We start from the raw sequence: 25,497 nt of genomic DNA on the forward strand, positions 1-25,497 counted from the left end.
GGAAATTTTTTCATAAATTACCATGTGGAGAAGTTGGTATTCTCACATATTGTTGATGCAAGCACAGTATAATATAACTTATTTGGCATGCAATTTGTAAATGTATATCAAAATTTAAATTTCATTTTGCCTTGGAGTCACAATTTTACTTCTAGGAATTTATCCTACAGATATATTCATCATCTGCATAAAGAACTATGTAAAAGGTTATTCAGTAGCTTCACTGGCGGCCTAAAGGAAGATTCAACTCACTGTATGTTATTTTGTACTGAGTGTATATTTACCTATTTAAAAAGTTAAAGTTTTAAGGTGAGAAAATGAGATCTGTACCTTTTATAAATTAGAAGGGTTCTAAACTCTCCTATTAAAGGCTATAGCAAACCACCCTATACAAGATTCATTCCAGAACACTGAGATAAAATGCTATGTTCAGATGGTTTGACACAATGGCATTAGTGAACACTCCTTATCTTAAGATGTCTTTGGCCTTTTAATAAGCAGAACCCCTTGTTGAGGGTCCACTATGGATTTGAATTCCACTTTACAATAAGCAGAGCTTCAGAACGATTCCATTTTATTCCTTGTAAAAATATACCATATATTAATGCAACTGTCACTCTGAAAAACAGGACTGCTTTATGCTGCAGGCTTAACAGACTGGAAGCATGTTCCCCATGTCTTCTCCAGCAAATCTTGCCAAATCGGCGTCTGAAATGTCCTATTGAAACAGGTGGTGTCTGAACAGAATTGGATTTCTGCCTATAGAAACCCTAGTTTTAACAACTGTTGTGGTTAGCTTTAATTTTCAGTCCTCAAAATTAACTGCTTGCCAGTGATTCAGAAATAGACTGAACAACATGTTTAGACTTTGCCCTGTTTAATTGAGGAGAAAAGAAAGAAATAAAAAAGAAAAAGAAGCCACCAACACCCTACTACTATCTCATAAAGAACAACAGAACCAAAGCCGACAACTTGATTTCTTGGCCAAAAAATAAAAGAGAGTAGCTGTAAAATAAATTCAATTCTCCCAAAATGCTTGTCTCCTTTGTGCTTTCTCAGAGAAACATAAGGATGCATCTACCTGCTGAACAAAGCTACTTAGGGAATATTCTTGGCTCTAAGAAGCCTTTAATCTGTTAGAAATTTAGAGTTAAGAACAATTGTAAGAACTTATCCTTTTTCCAGAGAAAATGTATATCTTAAAAAATGATATTCCAAATAGACGTCTGCTTCACTTTATATAAATGGCAAGTATTAAACCCCATGAAGAAAGACACCATGGGCTAATCTTTAAATCTAACACAGGTCCATCAATGTGCTGGTCACACTAACTGGTGTAACTATCTTTTCCTGTGAATATATTTAGAATAGGTTACACTATAAATAACGAACTTTTTGCATTGTACCTTTAAGTTTTTGATAAAAAAAGTTGTTGAAGATCTGGTGATTTTCTAAAGCAGCAGTCACAGGAAAAGGAACCAAAGGACAGGGTATCTACTATGAGCCACATAACATGGTTACACAGACCCAGTGAGGAAAACACTGCCTGGTCCGTTTCAGAGATGATAAACTGACATTTAAAAAGATGTAATCATTGTCTTCAGCTAGAAGATAATAAAACTGAAGTTTTTACTCAAATCTGGTGGATTTGAAATGTTTTCCAATTGTACCACCCTCTCTTGCCAACAGGAAACCTAGTCAGTAGAATGACAAGTTTTAGTGATATGATGTACACTTACCTATATTTTTATTTTACCAACACCCAAAAGAAAAACTCATCCTCTTTCAATCAAATGTGACAGGTGTCAAACCCTTGTGCAGTTTTTCAGTAGGACTGAATTTCAGCTACCAAGATTATCAATTAAACAGAAAATCATCTATTGTGAATCCTGCCATCTTGAAGAGTATATTTAAAAATCACTCAAAAAAGATTCTCAGTTCATTTTTTAAAAAGCATATAAGACTATCTCAGTGGAATTGAGAGGTGCTTCTCCATGGGATACACTTGGTCCTTTTGCTTAAAATTCAAGAACAAATAAATTATATCAAGTATTGCCCTCAAGAGTATATTGTTTACTGTCCTTTACTCTGGCTACCAATCAGAAAAAACAAAAAACAAAACCCCTCAAAATAAAGGCAATCTCCTTTCAGAAGCTCTCAGGTTGTTCTTTTCCATTTCATGATGTCTACCTTCTGTCTTTTTCTTACCTAAGGCTTGACAGAAGCTAGACCTTAAACCAGTAGTTCTCAAAGTGTGTGCCTTAGAAGATTTCCAGGTACGCCCTATGATATTCCAGAGAAATATGTGCCTGTTGGGGACCAAAAAACCAACCGGGTTTTTGGAGTTTAGATTTTTGGGGAACAGAGGTGTGGGGAATTGGCTGTAAGCTGATAGTCTGCCCAACCCCCATCTCACTTGCCTGATTAGGTTGCAAAAGGCTGTTAAACTGTGGTTCTGGATTGTTTACACTACACCCCATGTTCCCCAGAAAGACTGAAGGCAAGTTTCTTCTATCCTTTGTTTGGTGTAAAGTTAAGATGATATGTATGGTGGGGGTTTTGGATTGATGATTAAACATAAGGAATTGTCCCTTGAAGCCTTTTGAATTTCTATAAAAGAAGAATATGTGGCAATATCTAAAAAAGCTTTGAACATTTTACTACAATTTTCAACATCCTATTTATGTGAATTAGGATTTTCTACCCTCAACACAATTAGAAAAAAGAGAGGAATTCTTCAATGTGTTGATGAGGAAATGACAGTTTGCCTTTCAAATAGATGCCCAAACATTGAGAAATCGCTAGGACACATCAGGCTCAAGTTTCTCATAAACATAAGAATGAAAAAACTTAACACATTTGCACCAGGACCTCAAATTTACTAAATTTTACTAAGAATGTATCTATATATATAGATAACATTTTTGTCAGTTTTTTTATTTTTGAACCCCTCTTTTTTACGAATTCTAAAAGGCATAACTCAAAAAATGTAACATAAAAATGTTTTTTAATGTCAGAATAAATTTAATTTTGTCATATCTATTTTGTTTACTTACCATAAAAGCACTCTTGGACTTTATTTTTTTTCTTTAATATTTGACTTAATTATTATAACATATTTCAGAGAAATTTGTATATAGTGTGCCTACAATTATTTGTAGGATTTTAAATGTGCCCCAACTTCAAAAAGTTTGAGAACCACTGCCTTAAACCAAATCTACAACTTCCCTAGCAAGCTCCAATAAAGTCACTCACTTAGAGAAAACTATCTTCAGGGTTCTGTAAGTGAAATCATTCTCTATTTCAATATTCTCAGAAACTAGTTCTTCCCACAAAAGTTTTTCTTTATGCTTTTAGAGCAAGGATATCCTTAATATTAGGCACTGTTCAATAGGAGAACTGGATACATCTTTTCAAAGGGGAATGTACACTAAGATTTCTCTAAGACAGCTTAGAAAAAAAAGTTGCAACATTTTTTTTTTTAAATCCAGTGAAAGAAAGAGAATGTTATTGACCATAAAAAGGCTGTCATTGGCCCTGGCCAGGTAGCACAGTTGGTTAAAGCATCGTCCTGATATGCCAAGGTTGAGGATTCAATCCCAGTCAGGGTACATACAGGAATCAATCATGAAAGCATGAAAAAGTGGAATGAGAAATCAATGTTTCTCTCTCTCTCCCCCCCCTTTCCTTTCTCTCTAAAATCAATAAATTAAAAAGTCATTTAGTTCTAGGTTTATAGATTGTAAAGTAGAAAAAATTCTGCAATTTCTCAAGATTCTTCTGGTGAAAAGTTCTTTGGAATCATTTTTTTTTCTAAGAGCTGAAAGCATTTTTCTAAGATGATGCCAGCTCTACAAACAACCTTTCTGATCTCTTGAAAAGCTAAGTTCAACTTTTAATAGTGCTATGTACCTTAGGTTTAAAAGAAAAAAAGTACAAGAGAAAAAGAACCATAGCCAAAACAGTAGTCTTACTCTACTCGTGCCTCAAGCTATACATAGTAATTTCACACAGTACATATGCAGGAAGGATTAATTCTTTCTTTTAAAAGTAGAATATACACATCTATGCAATGGTTAGGTATAAGAAATACAGTACCCCCACCTTTCACCCCAAAATCCAGTGGGAAAAAGAGTTTATCTCAAGAGACATAGTTACGAGCAAGGTTTCTAATAGACACCAAAAACAAAGGCAGAAAAAGCAAAAAATAAACAGTAGAAATACATCAAACTAAGAAGCTTCTACACAACAAAGGCAATCATCAACAAAATCAAAAGATAAACTATGAAATGAGAGAAAATATTTGCAAATAATATATTTAATAAGGGGTTAATAGCCAAAATATATAAAGAATTCAAGGCCCTGGCCGGTTGGCTCAGCGGTAGAGCGTCGGCCTAGCGTGCGGAGGACCCGGGTTCGATTCCCGGCCAGGGCACACAGGAGAAGCGCCCATTTGCTTCTCCACCCCTCCGCCGCGCCTTCCTCTCTGTCTCTCTCTTCCCCTCCCGCAGCCAAGGCTCCATTGGAGCAAGGATGGCCCGGGCGCTGGGGATGGCTCTGTGGCCTCTGCCTCAGGCGCTAGAGTGGCTCTGGTCGCAACAAGGCAACGCCCAGGATGGGCAGAGCATCGCCCCCTGGTGGGCAGAGCTTCGCCCCTGGTGGGCGTGCCGGGTGGATCCCGGTCGGGCGCATGCGGGAGTCTGTCTGACTGTCTCTCCCTGTTTCCAGCTTCAGAAAAATGCAAAAAAAAAAAAAAAAAAAGAAAAAAAAAAAAAGAATTCAAACAGCTCAATAACCAAAAACAAAACAAAACAAAACAAAAAACCAATCTGATTAAAAAATGGACAAAGGACTGAAGAGACACTTTTTCACAAAAGACATATAGATGGCCTATAGTACATACAAGGGTGCTCAACAACACTAACCATCGGAGAAAGGCAAATCAAAACCACAATAAGATATCATCACCTCACACCTGTTAAAATGGCTATTGTCAAGAAGAAAAGAGACAGTAACTGTTACTGAGGATGTGGAGAAAAGGGAACCCTCATGCACTGTTGGTGGGATTGTATTTTGGTGCAACCACTATGGGAAACAATTTGGAGGTCCCTCAAACAATTAAAAATAGAAGTACCATGGGATCCAGCAATGTCACTTCTGGGTATATATCCATAGGAAATAAAAACAGGACATCAAAGAGATATGTACCTCCTATGCTCATTGCAGTATAATTTACAATACCCAAGATATGTTAACAACTTAAGTGTCCATCAACAAAGGAGAGATGTGTGTGTGTGTGCATGTGTGGCATGTGTGCATGTACGTTTGCGTGTGTGTTTAAATAAATAAATAATTAAATATTACTCAGCCATGAGAAAGGAGGACCGTTTGGGACAACATGAATAGACCTTGAGGGCACTATGCTAAATGAAAGTCAAACTGAGAAGTCAAATACTGTATGATATCACTTACATTTGGAATCTAAAAAAGCTAAACTAATAGAAATAGAGATTAGAATGGTAGTTGCCAGGGAATGGAGGAAATGGGTGGGGAGTGTTGGTCAAAGAGTACAAAGGTCCAGTTAGTTATAAGATGATTAAGTTCTGGGGATCTAATGTACTGCATAGTAATTATAATTTATACTACTGAATTATATACTTGAAATTTGTTAAGAGAGTATTATCTTAAATATTCTCACCACAAAAATAAATGGTAATTATGTGACATAATAGAGGTGTTAGCTAATGCTATAGCTTGTATAACCTTAAATTTAAACAATGTTATATGGCAATTATATCTTAATAAAGCTGAAAAAATTTTAATAAAATCAAAATGTTCATAAATCAGTACTCAAAGATAGGATCAATTTATATGAAGACAATGATAAATGTTTATATATCAGATAAAAATAATATAAGCTAGCTAAAAATCTAGGTAAGACAACAAATGTGTAGTCCTCTATACATTCTCACATTTCCATAAAAGACTAATCATCCCATATGAAATGAAAAGAATCTATGTGATTACTTTTAGTTCAAATGAGTTTTTAAGTTTTAATTTTATCACAAAATTAACTGGAACCACTAATTCCTTAAAGAATTTATGTCAAAAAACTGGTGTGCTTGAATATTTCACATTTCAGCTCACTATGTTAGAGTTGTCAGGACATAATCTAAGTCTAGTAGAAAAAAAATCTGCTAGCTTCAAACAGCACTTAAACTCGAAGAAGAAAAGTTAGAAGTCAAGGAAGATAATTCTGAGATAAAGGTTGAGTATAGTAAAAGACAGAGATCGACTGAAAACCTTATCAGGAGGCAGTAATACACTCCACTGCATTATCAATGACCTGTAACCTCTGCTCCAGCTCATAGGCAACCCTTGAGTACTCTGGGACTAAGTGGTTGTTTTAAAAAGTTCTTGTGTCGTATTTACTTTTTCCTATGACTCTCATCAGAAGCCTGGTATACTCAAGTTCCATAATTCACAAGCTCCAATTACCTACCTAACTGCATCCCCAAGAGAAATAATTGAAGCATAAAATGCCACTTTGGTAAAACGAAAAATAACGAGAGCTAGGATTTAAAATGGACCAGTTCATTTTTAAGGGCATAGCCCTCGATAAACAGTATATTGACATTGTGCGCTTAGTAATTATAAAAAGAACAAAATAGAGTTCCTTTTTATAATTAAAAGAAGCATCATTTCCTTAATAAATATATAATAAATTCTTAACTTTTCAATGAATTGCCTTCCATCCAAGTACTAGCCAGGGCCAACCCCGCTTAGCTTCCAAGATCAGAAAAGATCCAGTTCATTCAGGGGGTTGGTGGTATAGTAAAGGGTAAAGGGGGTCAAATATATGGGTGATGGAAGATTTGACTTGGGTGGTAGGCATACAATGTAATATACAGATGATGTAGCATAAAACTGGATACTTGAAATCTATACAATCTTATTAACCAATGTCACCCCAATAAATTTAATCCAAAAAAATAAATTGTTTTATTACAAAAGCCCATTTCTTTTTTTCTTTTTTTTCTTTCACTTGTGAGATTCCTTTAGTCTCAACTGGTAGGGAACCCTGAGATCTCCTGAGGATAGAATTCAAGGAGTCTGTGAATTTGAATAGAAAAAAGTTAATCCTTTGTTTCCCACATTTCCATAGGAAAAAAGCTCACTTCTTTTTGAAAATACATTTCCCCATAAAATACTATAAGTGGTGAATAATTTTCAAAGCTGGCCCAATACTTGTTTAACCCACAATCTACTGACATAGTACAGTACTAAATAAATTGTGGTAAAGAACTTGCAATGTCTCAAATGCAAAGTTCAACTAAAAGGATAGGAGCTTGGCAAAACAGAACTCCAAAAAATGGACTTCAGGGGTTCCATATAACCCAAAATGTTCATACAATTATATTTATGGCTGTTTTCTTAAGAGAAGACCCATAGCTTTTCTGAAGTTCTCAAAGTGGTCATCCATAACCCCATACAGGGAAGGAACATCTATGCTATATAAAACCCAACTCTTTCCTACAAAGCCCTCAGGTAGATTCTAGCAGTGTTTGAGACATCTTGAGGATTTATGGTCTACACATGCTTACATATAATGTTAAGTTCATGGATGCAAAAGTATCAAAAAGCTTCCAGAAAAACAAAGTGAATTAAATTCTAGATTCAACATTTTAAGGGTTCTGAACTGCCAACATAAGATGACACAGGAAGTAGAGGCTGATGATCCCAATGGGATCCACTGTACAGTAAATTTTGACCAGTTAATAGTGCTGTCAGCCTACATAGCCACAAGCGAACATTTCAGAACGTTTATATTTGTAAGAAATCACATATTTTCCACATCCTAGACAGATCACACAGGCAAAGATTTACCACACCTTTGTCACCATTATCTTAGAAAGGGAAATCCATCTTTACCTACATAAAATTTAAACAAACAAAAATGTGTATTTAAACAGTTCAAACATGTAATATGATTGAGGGTAGTTTACTATTTGGACTTTTTGAACTGCACAGACTATAAGGCTATTCTATCCAACAATGTAAATTCAGATTAATGTCTATCTACTTAAAAAGTTATTGTTTACTTAACTCTTTATCTCAATTCATGTCTATAATTAAGCCATTATGGTATCTCATCTCTTTTGCCTCTCTCAAAACATTATTGTACTTCTTAACACACTGGCAACTAGTTTTCATTGGAAGGCTTTTCACCAGACAGTTGCACTCACCCCTCCTGCCTTCAGCAACTTTCTTCTAAACTCCTCTGTGGGGTTGTTGAAAGTAAGTTTTTCACAGCGGAGGTGATTCACTGGTGGATGGCCTTCAAGATGCAGGAATAAGTCATAATCAAAGCGGACTTTCTTAGGTTCTTCCTAGAAGTTGAAAAATATTAAGAAAATAAAAAGAGAGAGTTAGGTATAAATAGAAATTTAGAAAGCAAAGGTTTACTTCTCATAAACAACAGAAAAGAGCCAGACATCTAACAGCTAAAATGTCAAAGAAATACTGGGGGAAATATTACCATGGAATTATCTACAAAGCAAAATGAAACTATCTGATAAATTGTTTCTTATGTTAGGGGAAAACCAAAAAGAATAAACTCATCATCTTTCCTGCAAGCTTTCAAGTGGTATGATACCACCAGCACAGCCACCCAACCAGAATCCTAAGCAACCTGAAGCTGCTCCTTCCCATTCCCACTCCACCTCCCCATATCCATTATCAATACCGGCATTCTCTCCCCTAAACATTTCTTAAGTAAGCCCTCCCAGGCGTCCCCAAACTACGGCCCCGGGCAGCATGCAGCCCCATAAGGCCATTTATCCGGGCCCCCGCTGCACTCCCGGAAGGGGCACCTCTTTCATTGGTGGTCAGTGAGAGGAGCACTGTATGTGGCGGCCCTCCAGCGGTCTGAGGGACAGTGAACTGGCCCCCTGTGTAAAAAGTTTGGGGACCCCTGCTAGTACTGTGTGGGTAACTGGGCTCAAAAAATACAGCCTCGCTGCCATTTCTACACAGTAGCCTTTCACAAAAGCTACATGATGGGGGAAAGCCTGCACTGAGCTGCCTGCCTCTGCAGGAACCGCCTGCTACACTGTGTTTTTGCCATCTGAACCAGCCCTTATAACGGAGTACAGTCGTCCCTAGCCATGTTGCGGTTCACTTTTCACAGTCTCCCTGTATCGCAAATTTTTAAATTGTATATATCTAATTTTGTATCGCGAATTTTTTGCTATACCACAGGATTTTGCGATATATAAGTATTTTTATATATTTATTATTTTAATTTTTTGTGGTAAAATAAGCAAAATAAGTGTGGGAAAGGTTAATAACAGTGTCAGAAAGGTTTGTAAGTGTGGGGAGGGTTTATAAAGGCTTAAAATATATATAAATCATAAAATAAATATAAAACTTTGCAGATTTTTGCCTCTCACGGGGGATTCTGGAACGTAACCCCCACGATAGACAAGGGACCACTGTATCTGGAATCCTATTTCAACCAATGCCTACAGCTTTCCCCATCTGATTGGAGCTGTGCAGCTGGAGTCCCATCAACATCTTCATTGACCAATTAGGGTGGCTCCATCCTGACCAATCAGGAAAGCGCCTTTGAACCAATCAAACTGTGAGAACTTGAAGTTGTCATTTGAATAAGACAGACTGGTCAGGGAGGGGGCAGAGACTTCTGTCTATGTAAGCCAGCTCCCCTATGCCTACAAGAGTGTACTTTCCCTTTCTATCAAACACTGAAGGCTGTGTTTCCCTGGCTGAGCCAAACAGCAAAGATGTCTCATGGGCGCAGAGCAGAGCAGGCCAGCACAGGCCAGCATAGATTGGCATAGAACATGGAGCAGACCAGACCAGAGCAGTCTAGCCTGAGAGGGGCCTGGCCACGGCGGCCTCACAGCCATGCTCTTTTCACAGCCCTGCTATATCACTATTGAGCTGTTTTGCACTGAATCAAGTTTCCTTCTTCACTGCACCCCAAATTGAGGATTCCTGTTGGCACTGAATGGGCACCAATGACCATCAGTTGACAGTGTCATCCTCTGACTGCCCAAACTACTATAAACTCCTTTGTCTAATAGGTCTTCATATTTCAGGATGGATTATCTTCCATTTCTCCTTCATTCAGGATTCAAAATTATCTAGTATATGAAACAAAACTCTATCCATTTTCACTATTTGATTAAAATTTAAACAGCTTCCAATTCCACTAGGATAAAAATTTAACCTCATGTGAATACCATATAAGGGCTTTCATCATCTGGCTCTTGGCTCTGTATCTCACCATATTCCTTTCACCCAGCTGATAGTCTGGTAACACCATTGCTGGTTCCCAGTATTTACCTAGTTCAATTAACTCTGGTATTTACTCTTGCTTTATGTTGCTACCTTCATTGTCTACCTCCATTAATACACTTTCTGTTTTACCCGGAGAGCTTCTTAGCCTTCTCTATTCAGGTTTCACTTTTTGAAAGCCTTCCTTGACTCCAGCCCCAACCCAACATTGCCTCTCCTCTGCTCTGGGTGTATCTCTCTGATCCTTGACACATTTTAGAATAACTGTCTTCTTATTATCTCTCTTCGTTCTGGTAGATCATAAGATTCTTGAAGGTAGGAACAGTGGTTGAGTCATCATTGTATCCTTAACAACTAGTTTAGTGCCTATACATTATAAAAATTCAACAAATGTCTGTGAAATGAATAAAATAATGGCATTTTCCTAAACTAGAAGGACAAAATAGCATTGTATCCAAGAGAATACAATAATTAGCATTTCATGATACCGAAGTTCTACTCTTGAGCCATTACTTTAATTGGCTATCACTATACACTGATTCTTATATTTTTTATTTTTTAAGATTTTATTGATTTTATAGAGAGAAGAGAGAGAGGGCTATAGGAGTGAGAAGTATCAGCTCATAGCTGCTTCATTTTAGTTGTCCACTGATTGCTTGTTGTATGTGCCCTGACCGGGCAAGTCCAGGGCTTCGAACCAGCGACCTCAGTATTCCAGATCGAGACTTTATTTATCCACTACACCACTACAGGCCAGGCTCCATAGATGGATTCTTAAGCATTGTGGGGAAATGAAGACTGAGGATAATAGTAACAATACCTAATACAAAGTTTAACATTTATTTCATTTAGGACAGCTGCAGATTAAGAAATCAAGGCTTTAGAATTTGTTATATTACTTTATACAAAAACTCCTTGTGTATTACAGATATTAATCATCCCTGTGAAATGTTACAATTTTTCCATTTGTCATTAGCTTTGTCATTTTAATAGCAGCTTTGTTGAGAATAAATCACAGACTATAAAATTTACCCTTCTAAAGTATATAATTTAGTGAATTTTAATATATACACAGAGTTATGAAAACATCACCACCACCTAATTCTAGAATATTTTCATCACTCCAGAAATAATCTTCGTTCCTCATTCCCCCAGACACAACACTCCTCAGTACCATAATCTACTTCTGTTGTTATGGTATTGTCTCTTCTGGACATTTCATATAAAGACATGAACATACATAAAATATACATTCAATATATAATCTTTTATGACTGGCTTCTTTCGCTTAGCTTAATGTTTTTAGGGTTCATCCACATTGTAACATATCCGTACTTAGTTTCTTTTATGGCTAAATAATATTACATTGAACAGTATACCAGTTTTTTTGTTTGTTTGTGTTTTTTGTGACAGAGACAGAGAGAGAAAGACAGAGGGAGGGACAGACAGGCAGGAAGGGAGAGAGATGAGAAAAATCAATTATTCATTGCAGCTCCTTTAGTGTCCTTAGTTGTTCATTGCTTTCTCACATGTGCTTTGACCAGGGGCCTACAGCAGACCGAGTGACCCCTTGCTTAAGCCAGAGATCTTGGGTTCAAGCTAGCAACCATGGGGTCATGTCTATGATCCCACGCTCAAGCCAAAGACCTCGTGCTCAAATTATGAGCCCCTGCTCAAGCCGGATGAGCCTGCAACCTCAGGGTTTCGAACCTGGATCCTCCACGTCCCAGTCCGATGCTCTATCCACTGTGTCACTACCTGGTCAGGCAGTATACCAGGTTTTTTTAATGCATTTATTGGTAGATAAACATACGGGCTATTTCCACTTTTTGATGTCTATGAATAATGTTATGAAATTGATGTACAAAGTTTTTATGTGAAGGTGTATTTTCATTTCTTTTAAGTATACACCTAGAAGTGGAATTTCTGGGCCACTCTATTATGTTGTTCTATGTTTATCATCTTCAGGAACTGCCTTAGTGTTTTCTAGAGTGGCTACCCCATTTTAAAATCTCACCAGCAATGTATCATCAGGTGTTTGTGCTTTTTTAATACATTAAAATGTTACATAGTCAAATAAGGCAATGTTTCTCTTTAAAAGAATTCCTTATATGACTAACACATGATGAAACAGGTGATTTGAACCCAGTTCCTTTTACTCAAAAGTCTGAGCACCTGAAACTGTCAGAATGTACTACAAATTCAATGTTTCCAGCTCCTGGCCCAAACTTGGGCAAATCATAGTCTCCACTCATTTGTTCACTGTTGCGTCACTGCTACTGCCAATCAGCATGGGACCTGCCTTCCCTCTCATCAAGATGCCATTCTTTCCTGGCTACTAGCTCACAGTTACTAGCATTCCTTCTTAGCCTTCATACTTCCTTTCTTTCTTCACTGATCCCATACATGTCCTTTAATTTTTGGCACAGCTTTCCAGGGTGATGACATCCCTTCACAGGAGTCAGTTCTACCTATATGACAGCAACCCCCCTCCCGTCTATATCTCCAGCCCAGCTCTTTCTTAACTGTCATGCATGTGGTCCACATTCTATTCACATCTCTACTACACTGGCCGGTGGCAACATCAAATCCATGCATTATCTTAAACTGAAGTTATTTTCCTCTGTTCTTTCCCTATACTCTATAGCACCAAGGCAAACAAAAATCCTAATTGCTTGCCAAGGTTAAAATACAGAAAAATCATCCTCTAATCTTCCTTCTGCCTCACTTGTTATAGTGAAATTGTCTTCAACTTCTACTTGGTATTCCTCCTCAGAACTGCCCCCTGTTCTCCAGTTACCATAACCACTGCCTTAGCTTAGACCTTCAGCATTCCTCACCTGGTCACCTTGCTACCCTGTTTTGGAACTTACCCCATTCTGCCTCATCCATCACTCCTTGGTATAAAAGCCTTTAATGACTCATCATTTTTTACAAGATAAAATCCCATCTCCTTGGAATAACCACCATAGTCTTTAAATACCTTTCTTGCATTTCTTCTGCTCTCTTACTACACCCTATTCTTCTATAACTGTGAAGCGCTTGCAGTTCCCCATTAATGCACATTACCTCATTCATTCTGCCTTTCACATCTAGTGTCCCCCATGACTAAAACGTCCTCCATCCCAAGATACCTCCCTCCCTTGCCCACTTATGCAAGCTCATTATTCAAGACCCAGTTAAAGCATGAAAACCTCTGAAAAGTCTTAACTCCCCAAATCCAATCAGAATCAGACATCTCCCTTATAGCATTTCTTTATTAATGTAATCATCACATTAAATTATGATCATTTTTCACTTACCTGCTTTCCTTTAAATTGTAAAACAGCAATCTATACAACCTTAAAATTAATTTTAAAAAGGGCCTGTTTTCTACCTTATAATTTGGAATATAAATTGGTAAAACTTTTAAGAAGACACTTTGGCATTATCAACACACTAAATGCGTATGATACCCTAACCTAGTAATTCTCTTTTATATAAATATTTAAATATATATATTTGTATACATATTTGAACTTATGTGTATATATGTAATATATAAAATGTTTATGGTAGCACTGTTTATAATAGCAAAAAATAAAAAAAAAAGGTCTGCTTGTGAATATATCATTACCATGGATTACCACTCAGATATTTAAAACTGTGCCTGACCAGATGGTGGTGCAGAGAGTAGAGCATCGGATTGGGATGTGGAAGACCCAGGTTTGAGACCACGAGGTTGCCAGCTTGAGCAAGGCTCACCAGCTTAAGCCCAAGGTCGTTGGTTCGAGCAAGGGGTCACTCGGTCTGCTGTAGCTCCCCGGTCAAGGCACATATGAGAAATCAATCAATGAACAACTAAGGAGCCTCAATGAAGAACTGATGTTTCTCATCTCTCTCCCTTCCTGTCTGTCTGTCCCTCTCTCTGACTCTGTCTCTGCCACAAAAAACAAATAAACAAACAAATAAACAAAACTGTGACTTGGAAAGGCATATTGCTAAGTGAATTAAATACAAGTCAGAGAAAAATATTATAGTATGATACATTATGTGACTTCAGCCTCTATCTGTATTGACATACATTTTATCTGAGTAAACACATGAGATGGAAATGGAATAGTTAATCAAATAGTTAACAATGATTAAATAGAGTCAAGAGAATAAAATTTCTACATTTTACTCCATATACTTTTACTAGGAGTATATACCTGCATACATTTTTAGAGATAAAAATATATTGATGAATATAATTAATTGCCAGAAGATAAAGAATGAAGTAATAACATCACTTTATAGTCTGCAACAGTTTAAAACAAAAAAAAAATCCATTTTCAATAAAACTAAGGGTAAGAATTGCAGAAAGTGATATCTTTCTATGTATCCTGAGTGCAATTTCCTTTTAACAAAGCTTTTCTAAGAAAGAAAGTGCCCCATAAGCTTGTGTTCTAGACAAATGAACATATTTTCTAGAGAACAGACATCGATATTATGTCAGTCTATTCCCCTCAGAAAATATTCTGCTCGAAGTTCAAACAAGAACATATGCATTTATTATATATAAAGCTAGCATATTTTCTAGAGGTGAAAATCTGGTTTTGGCAACATCAGATTAACCCCTCATTCTGCTTTAATCCCAGATTTACTCCGGTGCTTTCCCCAAGGACAGGAAGAAAGGGAAGCCCGGGATCCTTTCAAACCTAAAGTGCTACAGTCGGTTATGTTTAGTGTGCCTGCTGGTTGAGAGCTTCTGAAACACACACGGTTCTCAAAGACAGGCTCCAGCTGTCGGACACAAATACAGCCCAAAACAGAACGAATACACACGAACTCAAAATAAGCACTGACACTCCACCACCCCTCTGAGTCTGACCTCTCAAATAAATGAGCAAGACTGAAAACAAGCTTGTCTGGAAGCACAAGGATAATGATGCGACCAAGAACAGGATAACAGCCTTAATATGCAGTAGTGGGACTCCAAGATCACATGGAGGTCCTTCTGCTGTTTGCTCTCACCTCCTATGAAAACTTTGAACAATAATTCTTCCATCAACCATTATGGCAATGGATGTTCATTCTTTAAGACAGCATTGAATAAACTCTAAGGATGCATAAAATGATAAAACTCAAAAATTGGCCTTAGACAAGCCATGCAATCTATCAATGACTCAATTTCCTTTCCTTTAAATTAGAAGTGATACTATTCATGTATGAAAAGTTCTTGTAAACCCACTAAGTGGATCAGAAAACTGACAAGGACAAAGTAAGTATTCAAATATTTAACTATACAGAAATAAGTTAGTGCCGCATATGCTCTCAAAATAAAAATAGTTAAAAAAAAAAGTAATGGGGGTATGGGTAGCAGGTTTGTAAGGAGGTGGTATACCAGGGATATAGTACATGAGGAGATGGACTCAGAAACAAAAAATATGGCCTTGGCCAGATAGCTCAGGTGGTTAGAGCATTGGCCCGAGGCACAGAGATTGCTGGTTCCATACTTGGTCAGGGCACATATAGGAACAAATTAACATTTCTGTTTCTCTTTCTGTCTCATTCTCTCCCTTCTTCTCTAGCTAAAATCAATCAACCAAGAAAAACAAATAAACAAACAAAAAATATAAAAAACAAAATCTATGCCTGTCATCCATACATTCCTATTTTTCAGGATAGTTTTATTACAGCTTAATTAAAAATGCATTATCTCTTAATGATAATTTTTTTTTTTTTGCTGGGCCACTGACATATTGAAAAAGCTAGTGGGATACTGTTGCAATGGGAGGTACTAAGCATTAAAGAGTGGTTTATCAGTGGTTCTCATTCTTCATTATGGATGAGAATTACCTAGAAAGCCAGCAAATATGCAGACTCGTAGGCCCCAGTCCCAGAGATTCTGATTCAGGAGATGTGGGATAGAGCCTGAGAATGTCACTTGTAACCTGCTTCTCTTAGGTGATGCTGATGTTGCTGGCATAGGACCGTACTTTATGGAGTACTGGCTTGGTCAACATGACATCCTATTAGCTTGGTTCCTTTCAAAAACAAGGGTGTGTGTGTGTGTATGAATTATCTCTCTTTTAAGCAAGTTTCAGAAATTAAGATTACTTTGGAATAAACAGAGAGAACAGTGTGATTAAACATAACATAGCACTTACTAATGGTTACATATATATAAAGCATTATTGTAAACACTCAGCTTTACATTATCTGATCCTCCTAGCCACCTTATGAGGTAGATACTCTACTCCTATTCCCACTTTATAAATAAAGAAGTGAGCCCCAGAAGTTGTGAAATTTGTCCAATATTTTACAGTCTGTCTGTTTTGCCACATTTGTACTGTTGAAGGCTCTTAAATCTAGTAGAATCCATAATATCACAAGTTGATATAATTGCACAGGTATATTATGTGTGTGTGTATCAGCTTAAAATGAGAGATTTTTACTTTGCAAGTCTAGAATTATAAAAGTTCTAGAATAAGAAAATGAAAAAAGGAGTACATCACTGAAAAACATTAATTAATCTTTTCTACTTTATAAACATATATTAATCTTTTTTCAAATAGTAATAATTCTATTAAAGAAAATATTTAATGAATTTCATATAATTTGACTTCATATAATTGAAATTATCTTTTTCCAGCTACTTCCTGTATAATTAAGGAAAACAATAGCCAAAATCCCTAAAAGACAAATTTAACTTTTATTTTAAAATTATCTAGTGATAGAAGTGCTTATGAATCAAAATTATTTTAAATATCATCTGGTTAATGAAGGATCCTCTACTGAAAGATTAATGGGTAAAGATTACATACCTTGTTTTTAAAATAAACCTCAATTGGCAAAATGAAACCAGCATACCCAGATTCTTCTACTTTGTAAGGTGGATCTTTGCACACTGCAACATTAAAGAGAGAAAATAGATAAGATGAGAATAACAAATAGAGTTTTCTTTCCTTTAAAAAAAAATCCCATTTTACCATCAAGATCCTCAATTCTCACAACCCTTTGCCAAGCCCTCATCTGTATCATATGTCCTTTATTTATTCTCCAGAACCTATAATAATTATCCCATGTAAAAAAGATATGTAAGTTAATTATTCAAATCTTGACAGGGAGGTCAGCCATAATCATGAGTGACTAGACTTCAGTTCTAATTGTCCTGACCTAAAGCTTTAGGAAAACTGCAGATAGTTCCTTATGATCCAAAGCATGAAAGTTTCCTAATGAAAGTACTATCTATGTCTAGTCTTTGATGTAAGTCACTCTACTGCTAAACCCCTTATTTCTCCGAGATATACTGATTTCTGTGCCAAAAAGTGGCCTGACCACCCCCCTTCCTTAGAAAATCCCAAATTCACATTCTCCCACAGTTACTGGTTGCCCATTAAGTCACTATCCCCCCTTTCCCCAAGAAATGAATGTTTACTGAAATACTGGTATGCATACAAACACTTAAAATCATTCACATCATAAGAATATATAAGAAACAATAAGGCTTTTGTATTTCTTAGGAAGAAAGACTATTAGATAACACTATTTAGAAAAGCTCTTGGGAAATAAGAAACACCCTAAGAAGCTAAATATAATTTCATCCCACTACAATTTTCCAAAATCAATCACAAGTCAACTGGAATTATTCTAATTAAGATTGCATTTGGGGCCCTGGCCGGTTGGCTCAGCGGTAGAGCGTCGACCTGGTGTGCAGGGGACCCGGGTTCGATTCCTGGCCAGGGCACATAGGAGAAGCGCCCATTTGCTTCTCCACCCCCACCTCGTCCTTCCTCTCTGTCTCTTTCTTCCCCTCCCGCAGCCAAGATTCCATTGGAGCAAAGATGGCTCTGGCGCTGGGGATGGCTCCTTGGCCTCTGCCCCAGGCGTTAGAGTGGCTCTGGTCGCGGCAGAGCGACGCCCCGGAGGGGCAGAGTATCGCCCCCTGGTGGGCAGAGCGTCGCCCCTGGTGGGCGTGCCGGGTGGATCCCGGTCGGACGCATGCGGGAGTCTGTCTGACTGTCTCTCCCCGTTTCCAGCTTCAGAAAAAACAAAAAAACAAACAAACAAACAAAAAGATTGCATTTGGCAGTATCACAAAGAAGATGTAACACTGAACATCAAGGCCATACACCCTGGTAGCCCAAGTACTCTGCAACAGAGCCCCAGCTCACGTTTCAGCCTTCTTCCTTTAGTGAGCCACCAAACCCCTCCTGTGCTTCAGTCAAATGCATCAATTCCCCTCAAGTGTGCCCATCATTTCCCAACTGTGACTTGTCCTTTTGTTATTTCTCCCATCACACTTTCATGCTATTTTTAATATCCTCTGCTAGTTCAAATCCCGGTTTCTTCACAAGGCCTTTCCGGACCACAAGATACAATCAATCATCTCTTCTCTTTTCACCTTCCAAAGCACTATCTGTCTGAATTGCTGGTTTGACACTCAACAGAGTTCCTTATTACTATTTATTCAGAAATATCATCTGTAATTTCCCTTCATTCCTCAAAGACTGAAACATTTATCTCAGGAATATAATAAAGAGTGTCAAGGGCTCAGACAAACATGGGCGACAATCCAGGATCTACCTCAGACTAGCCAATTCTCTGAACATCAGATTCCTCTCCTGGACAGTGTAAGGATTAAACAGGATTATGTATGTAAAAGACACGGCACAGATCCTGGAGCACAGGAGTTCTTAGTAAGTAACTGAATTGACACAGGAAATCTAATTGGTAAAATACCCAATTGTCATGTACCTTTTCAGGTAAAAAACAGAAAGGAAGAAGCAAGTAGAAAGCCCTGGACTTGGATTAGAAGACCCAGGTCCACAGGCCTGGATTAAAAATTCTCCAGACAACTTCCACTTCCTTTCACTTTAAAATAGAGAACACAATCTATACATCTCTAAGCATGGCTATTAAAATGCAAGAAGACTATATATGGGGGGAAATAGAAGTGTGAGGAATTTTTATTATAGACGATCATGATGATGGACATGAAAATTAGTTAGACATTCCACAAGTACATATATGGTTAAAAAGAAGTATACTGAAGATAGGACTTAAACATTTGACCATCTTCTTTAGTCCACCTTAAAACCATTTCCCCAAACCAACATCATCAGAAGTCAATCAGGAATGAGGGATCTCACCTGCCCTTACAAGTTTCTCTAATAAAATATGAAAAAGCACAAGGACTCAAGAGTGACTTTAGTCCTTCATCTACTGACCACCTGCCAACTTCTCATGAATATTCAAATACCCTGGATATTGTGCCATTAAATGCACCCTACCCCACCCCAGCTAGGAGGCTAACATTATACCCACAACCCTTTCAGGCTGCAGAGCTCCTTTTTAGAAAAACAGTTTCAGTGCCCAGGTCGCTTGGGATTAATAGTGCCAATGTTATTTGAAAAAAAGTTTATTCTGTGAGTTGCTGTGCTAGCCAGAGAAATTATAGCTGTTCCTCTATATAACCTTTTGTATAATTCATTTTCTCTATTCTGCATGCGCACTGCTCCTATTATAAGAAACAGCTGTTAGTGAGCATATCTAATAGTTGTAAGTCTTGGATTTTTTTCCACCCACTAAAGGAAATGATCTCTTATGTATTCATTTTCCATAGAAGTCTGGTTTTATAAGAAACTGTTTACCAACACATACCTCAATTATTTTTAAATGGAATACTTTCATAAATCACAATGAACAATGTCTGTTGAACACCCTGAGCTCCTAATTAGAAGCAAACAATATTTTATACACATGCCAGACAATCAGTAGCAATACGAAAACCAAAAAAACTAACTAACTAAATAAATAAAAGTTTCAACCTGAAGAAAGTCAAATTAGGGGAAGTAGTTTGCTTGTTTATTTATTCAAGTATCTTATAACCAGAATCATTAACATGAGTTTCTAACCCTGTTCCTAAAAAAGAAACCGAAGTTAAAACTAAGAAATATTTTAGTCAGTAGGGATGGTACAATAGACATAAAACAATTACTTTTAAACTAGTAGAACCACATTTAGGGTCTCCTTCTGTCACTCAACAACACATCTTCACTAAGTATCCCTTTCCAAACTTTGCACAGTGGCAGCATCACTGAAAATGAGGTTTACCTGAGGCATGATCATTGCTGAGAATCTCTTCTATGATCACTAACCACTATTACCTTTATACTATCTAAGCAACTCATCCTTTCTCTCAACTGTTTAGGAATTAGATAATCCTAAGAACTATTTGATAAAAGGCCAAGTTACCAAGTTATTGAAAAGACATTCATCTTTGGAAAGCCATCAGATTTTTTTAGGTGATAATAAAATGTAAAGACTAATATTTAATTTTAAAATTTAATTAATTTTAATTTATTGTGTTAACATGGATTCAAGTGTCCCACTCAATATAACACCCTCATCCCCACCCCTTGTCCCCCATAACCCTCCCTTTGCCCCCCTTCCCCTAATTCCCTTCCCCCTTCCCTTTGGGATTTGCTATCTTGTTATCTGTATCTTCTGTGTTATGTATATATACTTTTACTAATCCCATTACCTTCTCTGATCTCATCCACTCATCCCCCTTCCCTCTGAGAGCTGTCCCTTTAGTCCCTGTGACCCCACCTCTGCCTCTATTCCATTCCTCAGTTCACTTTGTTCATTAGATTCCACATATAAATGAGATCTTTAAACTATGAAAATTAATTCAGTAGAAATTACTGGAAGCTCTTATTCCTGTCAAAATCCAGCCCAGATGTTTGGTCTTTCAGGACATCTCCCTTATTCCTCTTTCAACCTTCTCTGGGCTGGTACACATGGCATGGCACCTTTAAGACTCCTCCACTAGAAAGAGCCCCTTGAGGTCCACAACTCCGTCGCTATTCATATCTGTAACTCTGGGCACTAACGCTGCGTCACATAATAGGTACTTAACAAATGTCTGTTCAATTAAATTTTTAAAAGACTTATACCATCCTTCACTAATTTATCACTGCTAAAGAAGTCGCTTGCCAGAAGCAACCATGAATTGATATTAGCCCATCAAATTATTTTACAAACTCTCTATAATCACTATAACTTTAAAAAATGGACACAAGTGATAGAAAGTGTAGCCACAAATGAGTCTTCTCTTGACAGTTGAGTATACAGCACTAACTGGTTCTAATTCTGATAGTACAAAGTATTAGGAAAATAAGACAAGAAATTGGGCCAAAAGATCTCTAATGTCATTTTGAAACTAACATGATACAGCCATAAATAACATGTCTCTTCTCTCCTTCCACACATTAGTACCCATGTATGCAAAGGCTCTAATTAGGAGACGTTTAAAAACTCTAGCCACCTGTACCATGCAAGACTACCAGTACCCAACACCTAAAATCCATGCCTAATAGGAACAGATCAAAGTTTTTGTAAATAATAGTTAATTTTCCCCTAAAATAGCTTTCCAAAAATAATAAGCACAATATAGGCCCTGGCTGGTTGGCTCAGTGGTAGAGTGTTGGCCTGGCATGTGGAAGTCCCAGGTTTGATTCCCAGCCAGGGCACCCAGGAAAAGCGCCTATCTGCTTCTCCACCCTTCTCCCTCTCCTTTCTCTTTATCTCTCTCTTCCCCTCCTGTAGCCAAGGCTCCACTGGAGCAGAAGTTGGCCCAGGGGCTCAGGATGGCTCCATGGCCTCCCTCCACCTCAGGTGCTAGAATGGCTCCAGTTGCAACAGAGCAACACCCCAGATGGGCTGAGCATTGTCCCCTAGTGGGCTTGCTGGGTGGATCCCGGTCAGGTGTATGCAGGAGTCTGTCTCTCTGCCTCCCTGCTTCTCACTTCAGAAAAAAAGAAAAAATAATAATAAACACAGTATAGACCCATATACATAATAAATGGTATGATATTAAGTTAATACATTTATCATTAACATATTTTAATTTTTAGTTGAGCAAAAAACATATACAAGAAAAGAAAAACACATAAAACAGGGAAAGGAACCCTGGCATATTGATTCAGTGGATAGAGCATCGGCCCAGTATATGGACATCCGGGTTCAATTCCCAGTCAAGGCACACAAGAGAAGCGACCATCTGCTCCTCTCCCCCTTCTTTCCCTCTTCCCATCCCACAGCCAGTGGCTCGATAGGTTTGAGTATTGGCCCAGGTGCTGAGAAGAGCTCAGTTAATTCGAGCATCAGCCCCAAACGGGGTTGCTGGTTGGATACCAGTGGGGGCGCATGTGGAAATCTGTCTTTATCTCCTCTCCTCTCACTTAAAAAAAAAAATAAAATATTTTTAAAAAATAAAAAGGGAAAAGGGTCATGATTTAATTAACCTGGCATAAGTCAAACCCTTTCTTACTACCTGGGATTTTAATATCTTCTTCCTTTAGGAGAAAAAGACAAAAAAGTTCTGTGCTTGGTACAGAGAAATAAATGTCCCTTAGATGAATGAATGATTTTATGTTTATATACTAATTACATATGTATATACAATAAATAAATTTAATTAAAAGATCCTATATTTTAGCACTAAAAAAGAAAAAACTCTTCTAGGCCCATAATACCCTCATTTAAGATTTAGAGTCGGCCTAGCGTGCGGAGGACCCGGGTTCGATTCCCGGCCAGGGCACACAGGAGAAGCGCCCATTTGCTTCTCCACCCCCTCCGCCGCGCTTTCCTCTCTGTCTCTCTCTTCCCCTCCCGCAGCCAAGGCTCCATTGGAGCAAAGATGGCCCGGGCGCTGGGGATGGCTCTGTGGCCTCTACCTCAGGCGCTAGAGCGGCTCTGGTCGCAACATGGCGACGCCCAGGATGGGCAGAGCATCGCCCCCTGGTGGGCAGAGCGTCGCCCCTGGTGGGCGTGCCGGGTGGATCCCGGTCGGGCGCATGCGGGAGTCTGTCTGACTGTCTCTCCCCGTTTCCAGCTTCAGAAAAATGAAAAAAAATAAAAAAAAAATAATAATAATAAGATTTAGAAAATACCATTAGACAGAAGTTTTTTCCCCTAATACTTAGGAAAACAGCTGGTAGATTCTTCTCCAGAACCTCTCTCCAGCATGTTTGTTTAGACACTATGATTTATACCCATCTGAGTACTTTTGTTCAGGACATGGTACAGTTGCTCACTGATAATTATTGGTTGTACTTTATTAACTATGCAGACCCATCAGGAAGGAAACACCAAACTCTCTATAGAGAGAGTGGTCATTATCACTGTTTTATGACAAATGTCCTCTCCAGCTTGAGCATTTTGGATTTCTTCCCCCCTTGCTTTAGTGTCACTGCATCAGCGCCCTTATGATCAGTAAAATGGTGCTACATGGGCCATGTCTCTGCACCCAGCTGCTCTGTGTGAGTGTTTGAAAGTCCAGGGCTACCATCTAGCAGTCTGAATACCACATTATCCCTGAAGATGGATGCCAAGCCCTTACATTTGTGACATGAAAAGGACAAAAATCAACAGTTGGGTTTTGTTTTTGTTTTCATGAACACATGCAAGCATGCATCCACGCACATACATACACACACACACACACACACACGCACACACACACACGCATACATGCACGCGTGCGGTTCCACCATTGCTTCTATGTATTTAGCCCATCACTAAACAACAAAACAAGATTTTCCCCCTTTGTGTCATTTCATCATTTCCATGAAGTAGGAATAAAGATAACACAGGGCAACTTTTGAGCCCTATTGTTGAGTTGTTTATACCTTGTTGATATTTTTAAATATAGTTCTAAAACCCTAATTGATTCCTACACATTAAAAAACTGTGGTCATGGCCCTGGCCAGTGGCTCAGTGGATAGAGCCTTTTCTGGCATATGGATATCTGGGGTTCAATTCCCAATCAGGGCACACAGAAGAAGCAACCATTTATTTCTCTCTCCCCTCCATTTCCCCCTTCTCTACCTCTTCCCTTCCCACAGCCAGTAGCTCGATTGATTCAAGCATGGCCCAGGGTGCTGAGAATAGCTCAGTTGATCCAAGCCAGTTAGCCTCAGGCACTAAAATAGCTGGATACTCAAGCATTGGCCCTAGACAGGGTTGTCAGGTGACCCTCCCCTCCTCTTACCTAAAAACTCTGGACACACAAGAAAACTCTCCAGTTACCTTTTAGAAAGCTTTAAAGAAACAAAGTAGATACAGTTAGCTAACTAGGTAAATACAGAACACCTATCTACATCCTCAGGATCCCATGGGTGTACTCAAAGACCAACTCAAATAACATCTTGACTCTGTAGAGCCTTCTGCCAAAACTCCAAATTAAAATCAGTAGTTTTCTTCTTTCAGATTCAACCATTCTTTTCTCACTGCATCATATTAGCTAATTCTATGCTACTAATAAGCCCCATGCTCAATTTAATTCTGTACTTTACAAGGACTAAGGCTGTGTCACAGGCACCTTCTCATCTCTGAACTCAGCCCCCATTTATGAACTTGACTTGAATTAATGAAACGTAACTTTAGCATGAGCTTCACAGAGTATGAGCAAAAGCACTGGAGAGTAAAGTAGCATAATGAATTAGTATTAGCAGAAACACAGAAAATGATGAAGAAAAAACAGATAATATGAGTAAAGTTTATATTTATATAAAGAACCTCATACCACATACACTCAGAAAGTCCAGGTCGATAAAAACATATTGCACATATAAAAAAGGAATTGTTGACTTTGAAATCCTGGATTTGGAATAAGAGTTTAAGATTCCAAATTGGCCATAGGAAAGACTTTTTTTTTCACATGCCCCTCAGGTATCCACGTGAGAAATTTTGTTAAATATTGAAAAAAAATCTTAATTATGACAATAAAAATAACTTCATTTCTTAGTAACGTGAATATTATTTATTTATTTATTTATTTGACAGAGACAGAGAGGGACAGACAGACAGGAAGGGAGAGAGATGACAAGCATCAATTCTTCATTGTGGCATCTTAGTTTTTCACTAATTGCTTGTCAATTGATTGCTTTCTCATATGTGCTTTGACGGGGGGCAAGGGGGGCAAGAGCGAGTGACCCCTTGCTCAAGCAGGTGAGCCTTTACTCAAGCCAGATGAGCTCATGCTCAAGCCAGCAACCTTAGGGTTTCGAACCTGGGTCCTCTGCATCCCAGTCCGATGCTCTATGCACTGCGCCACCACCTGGTCAGGTGTGAATATTTATTTATAGACTCACAATATCACTAGCCTTTCTCACCAGAGGAGGAAAAATTGTGACGTTTTAAAAA

At 38.0% G+C, this 25,497-nt stretch overlaps 1 protein-coding gene across 2 annotated transcripts in view; it reads right to left on the reverse strand.

The window, feature by feature from the left end:
* MLLT3 (MLLT3 super elongation complex subunit) overlaps window positions 1-25,497 on the reverse strand; it is a 302,003-nt gene that overhangs the window by 111,620 nt on the left and 164,886 nt on the right. For both annotated transcript variants that reach the window (XM_066257342.1, XM_066257343.1), the window contains exons 3-4: window positions 17,109-17,191; window positions 8,247-8,390 (exon numbers count right to left, since the gene is read on the reverse strand). In XM_066257342.1, the coding sequence (XP_066113439.1) occupies window positions 8,247-8,390; window positions 17,109-17,191 (227 nt within the window). The remainder of the gene's footprint in view (window positions 1-8,246; window positions 8,391-17,108; window positions 17,192-25,497) is intronic.

Source organism: Saccopteryx bilineata, chromosome 2 (assembly GCF_036850765.1).
Source record: "Saccopteryx bilineata isolate mSacBil1 chromosome 2, mSacBil1_pri_phased_curated, whole genome shotgun sequence".
In the NCBI taxonomy this organism is placed as follows: Eukaryota; Metazoa; Chordata; class Mammalia; order Chiroptera; family Emballonuridae; genus Saccopteryx; species Saccopteryx bilineata.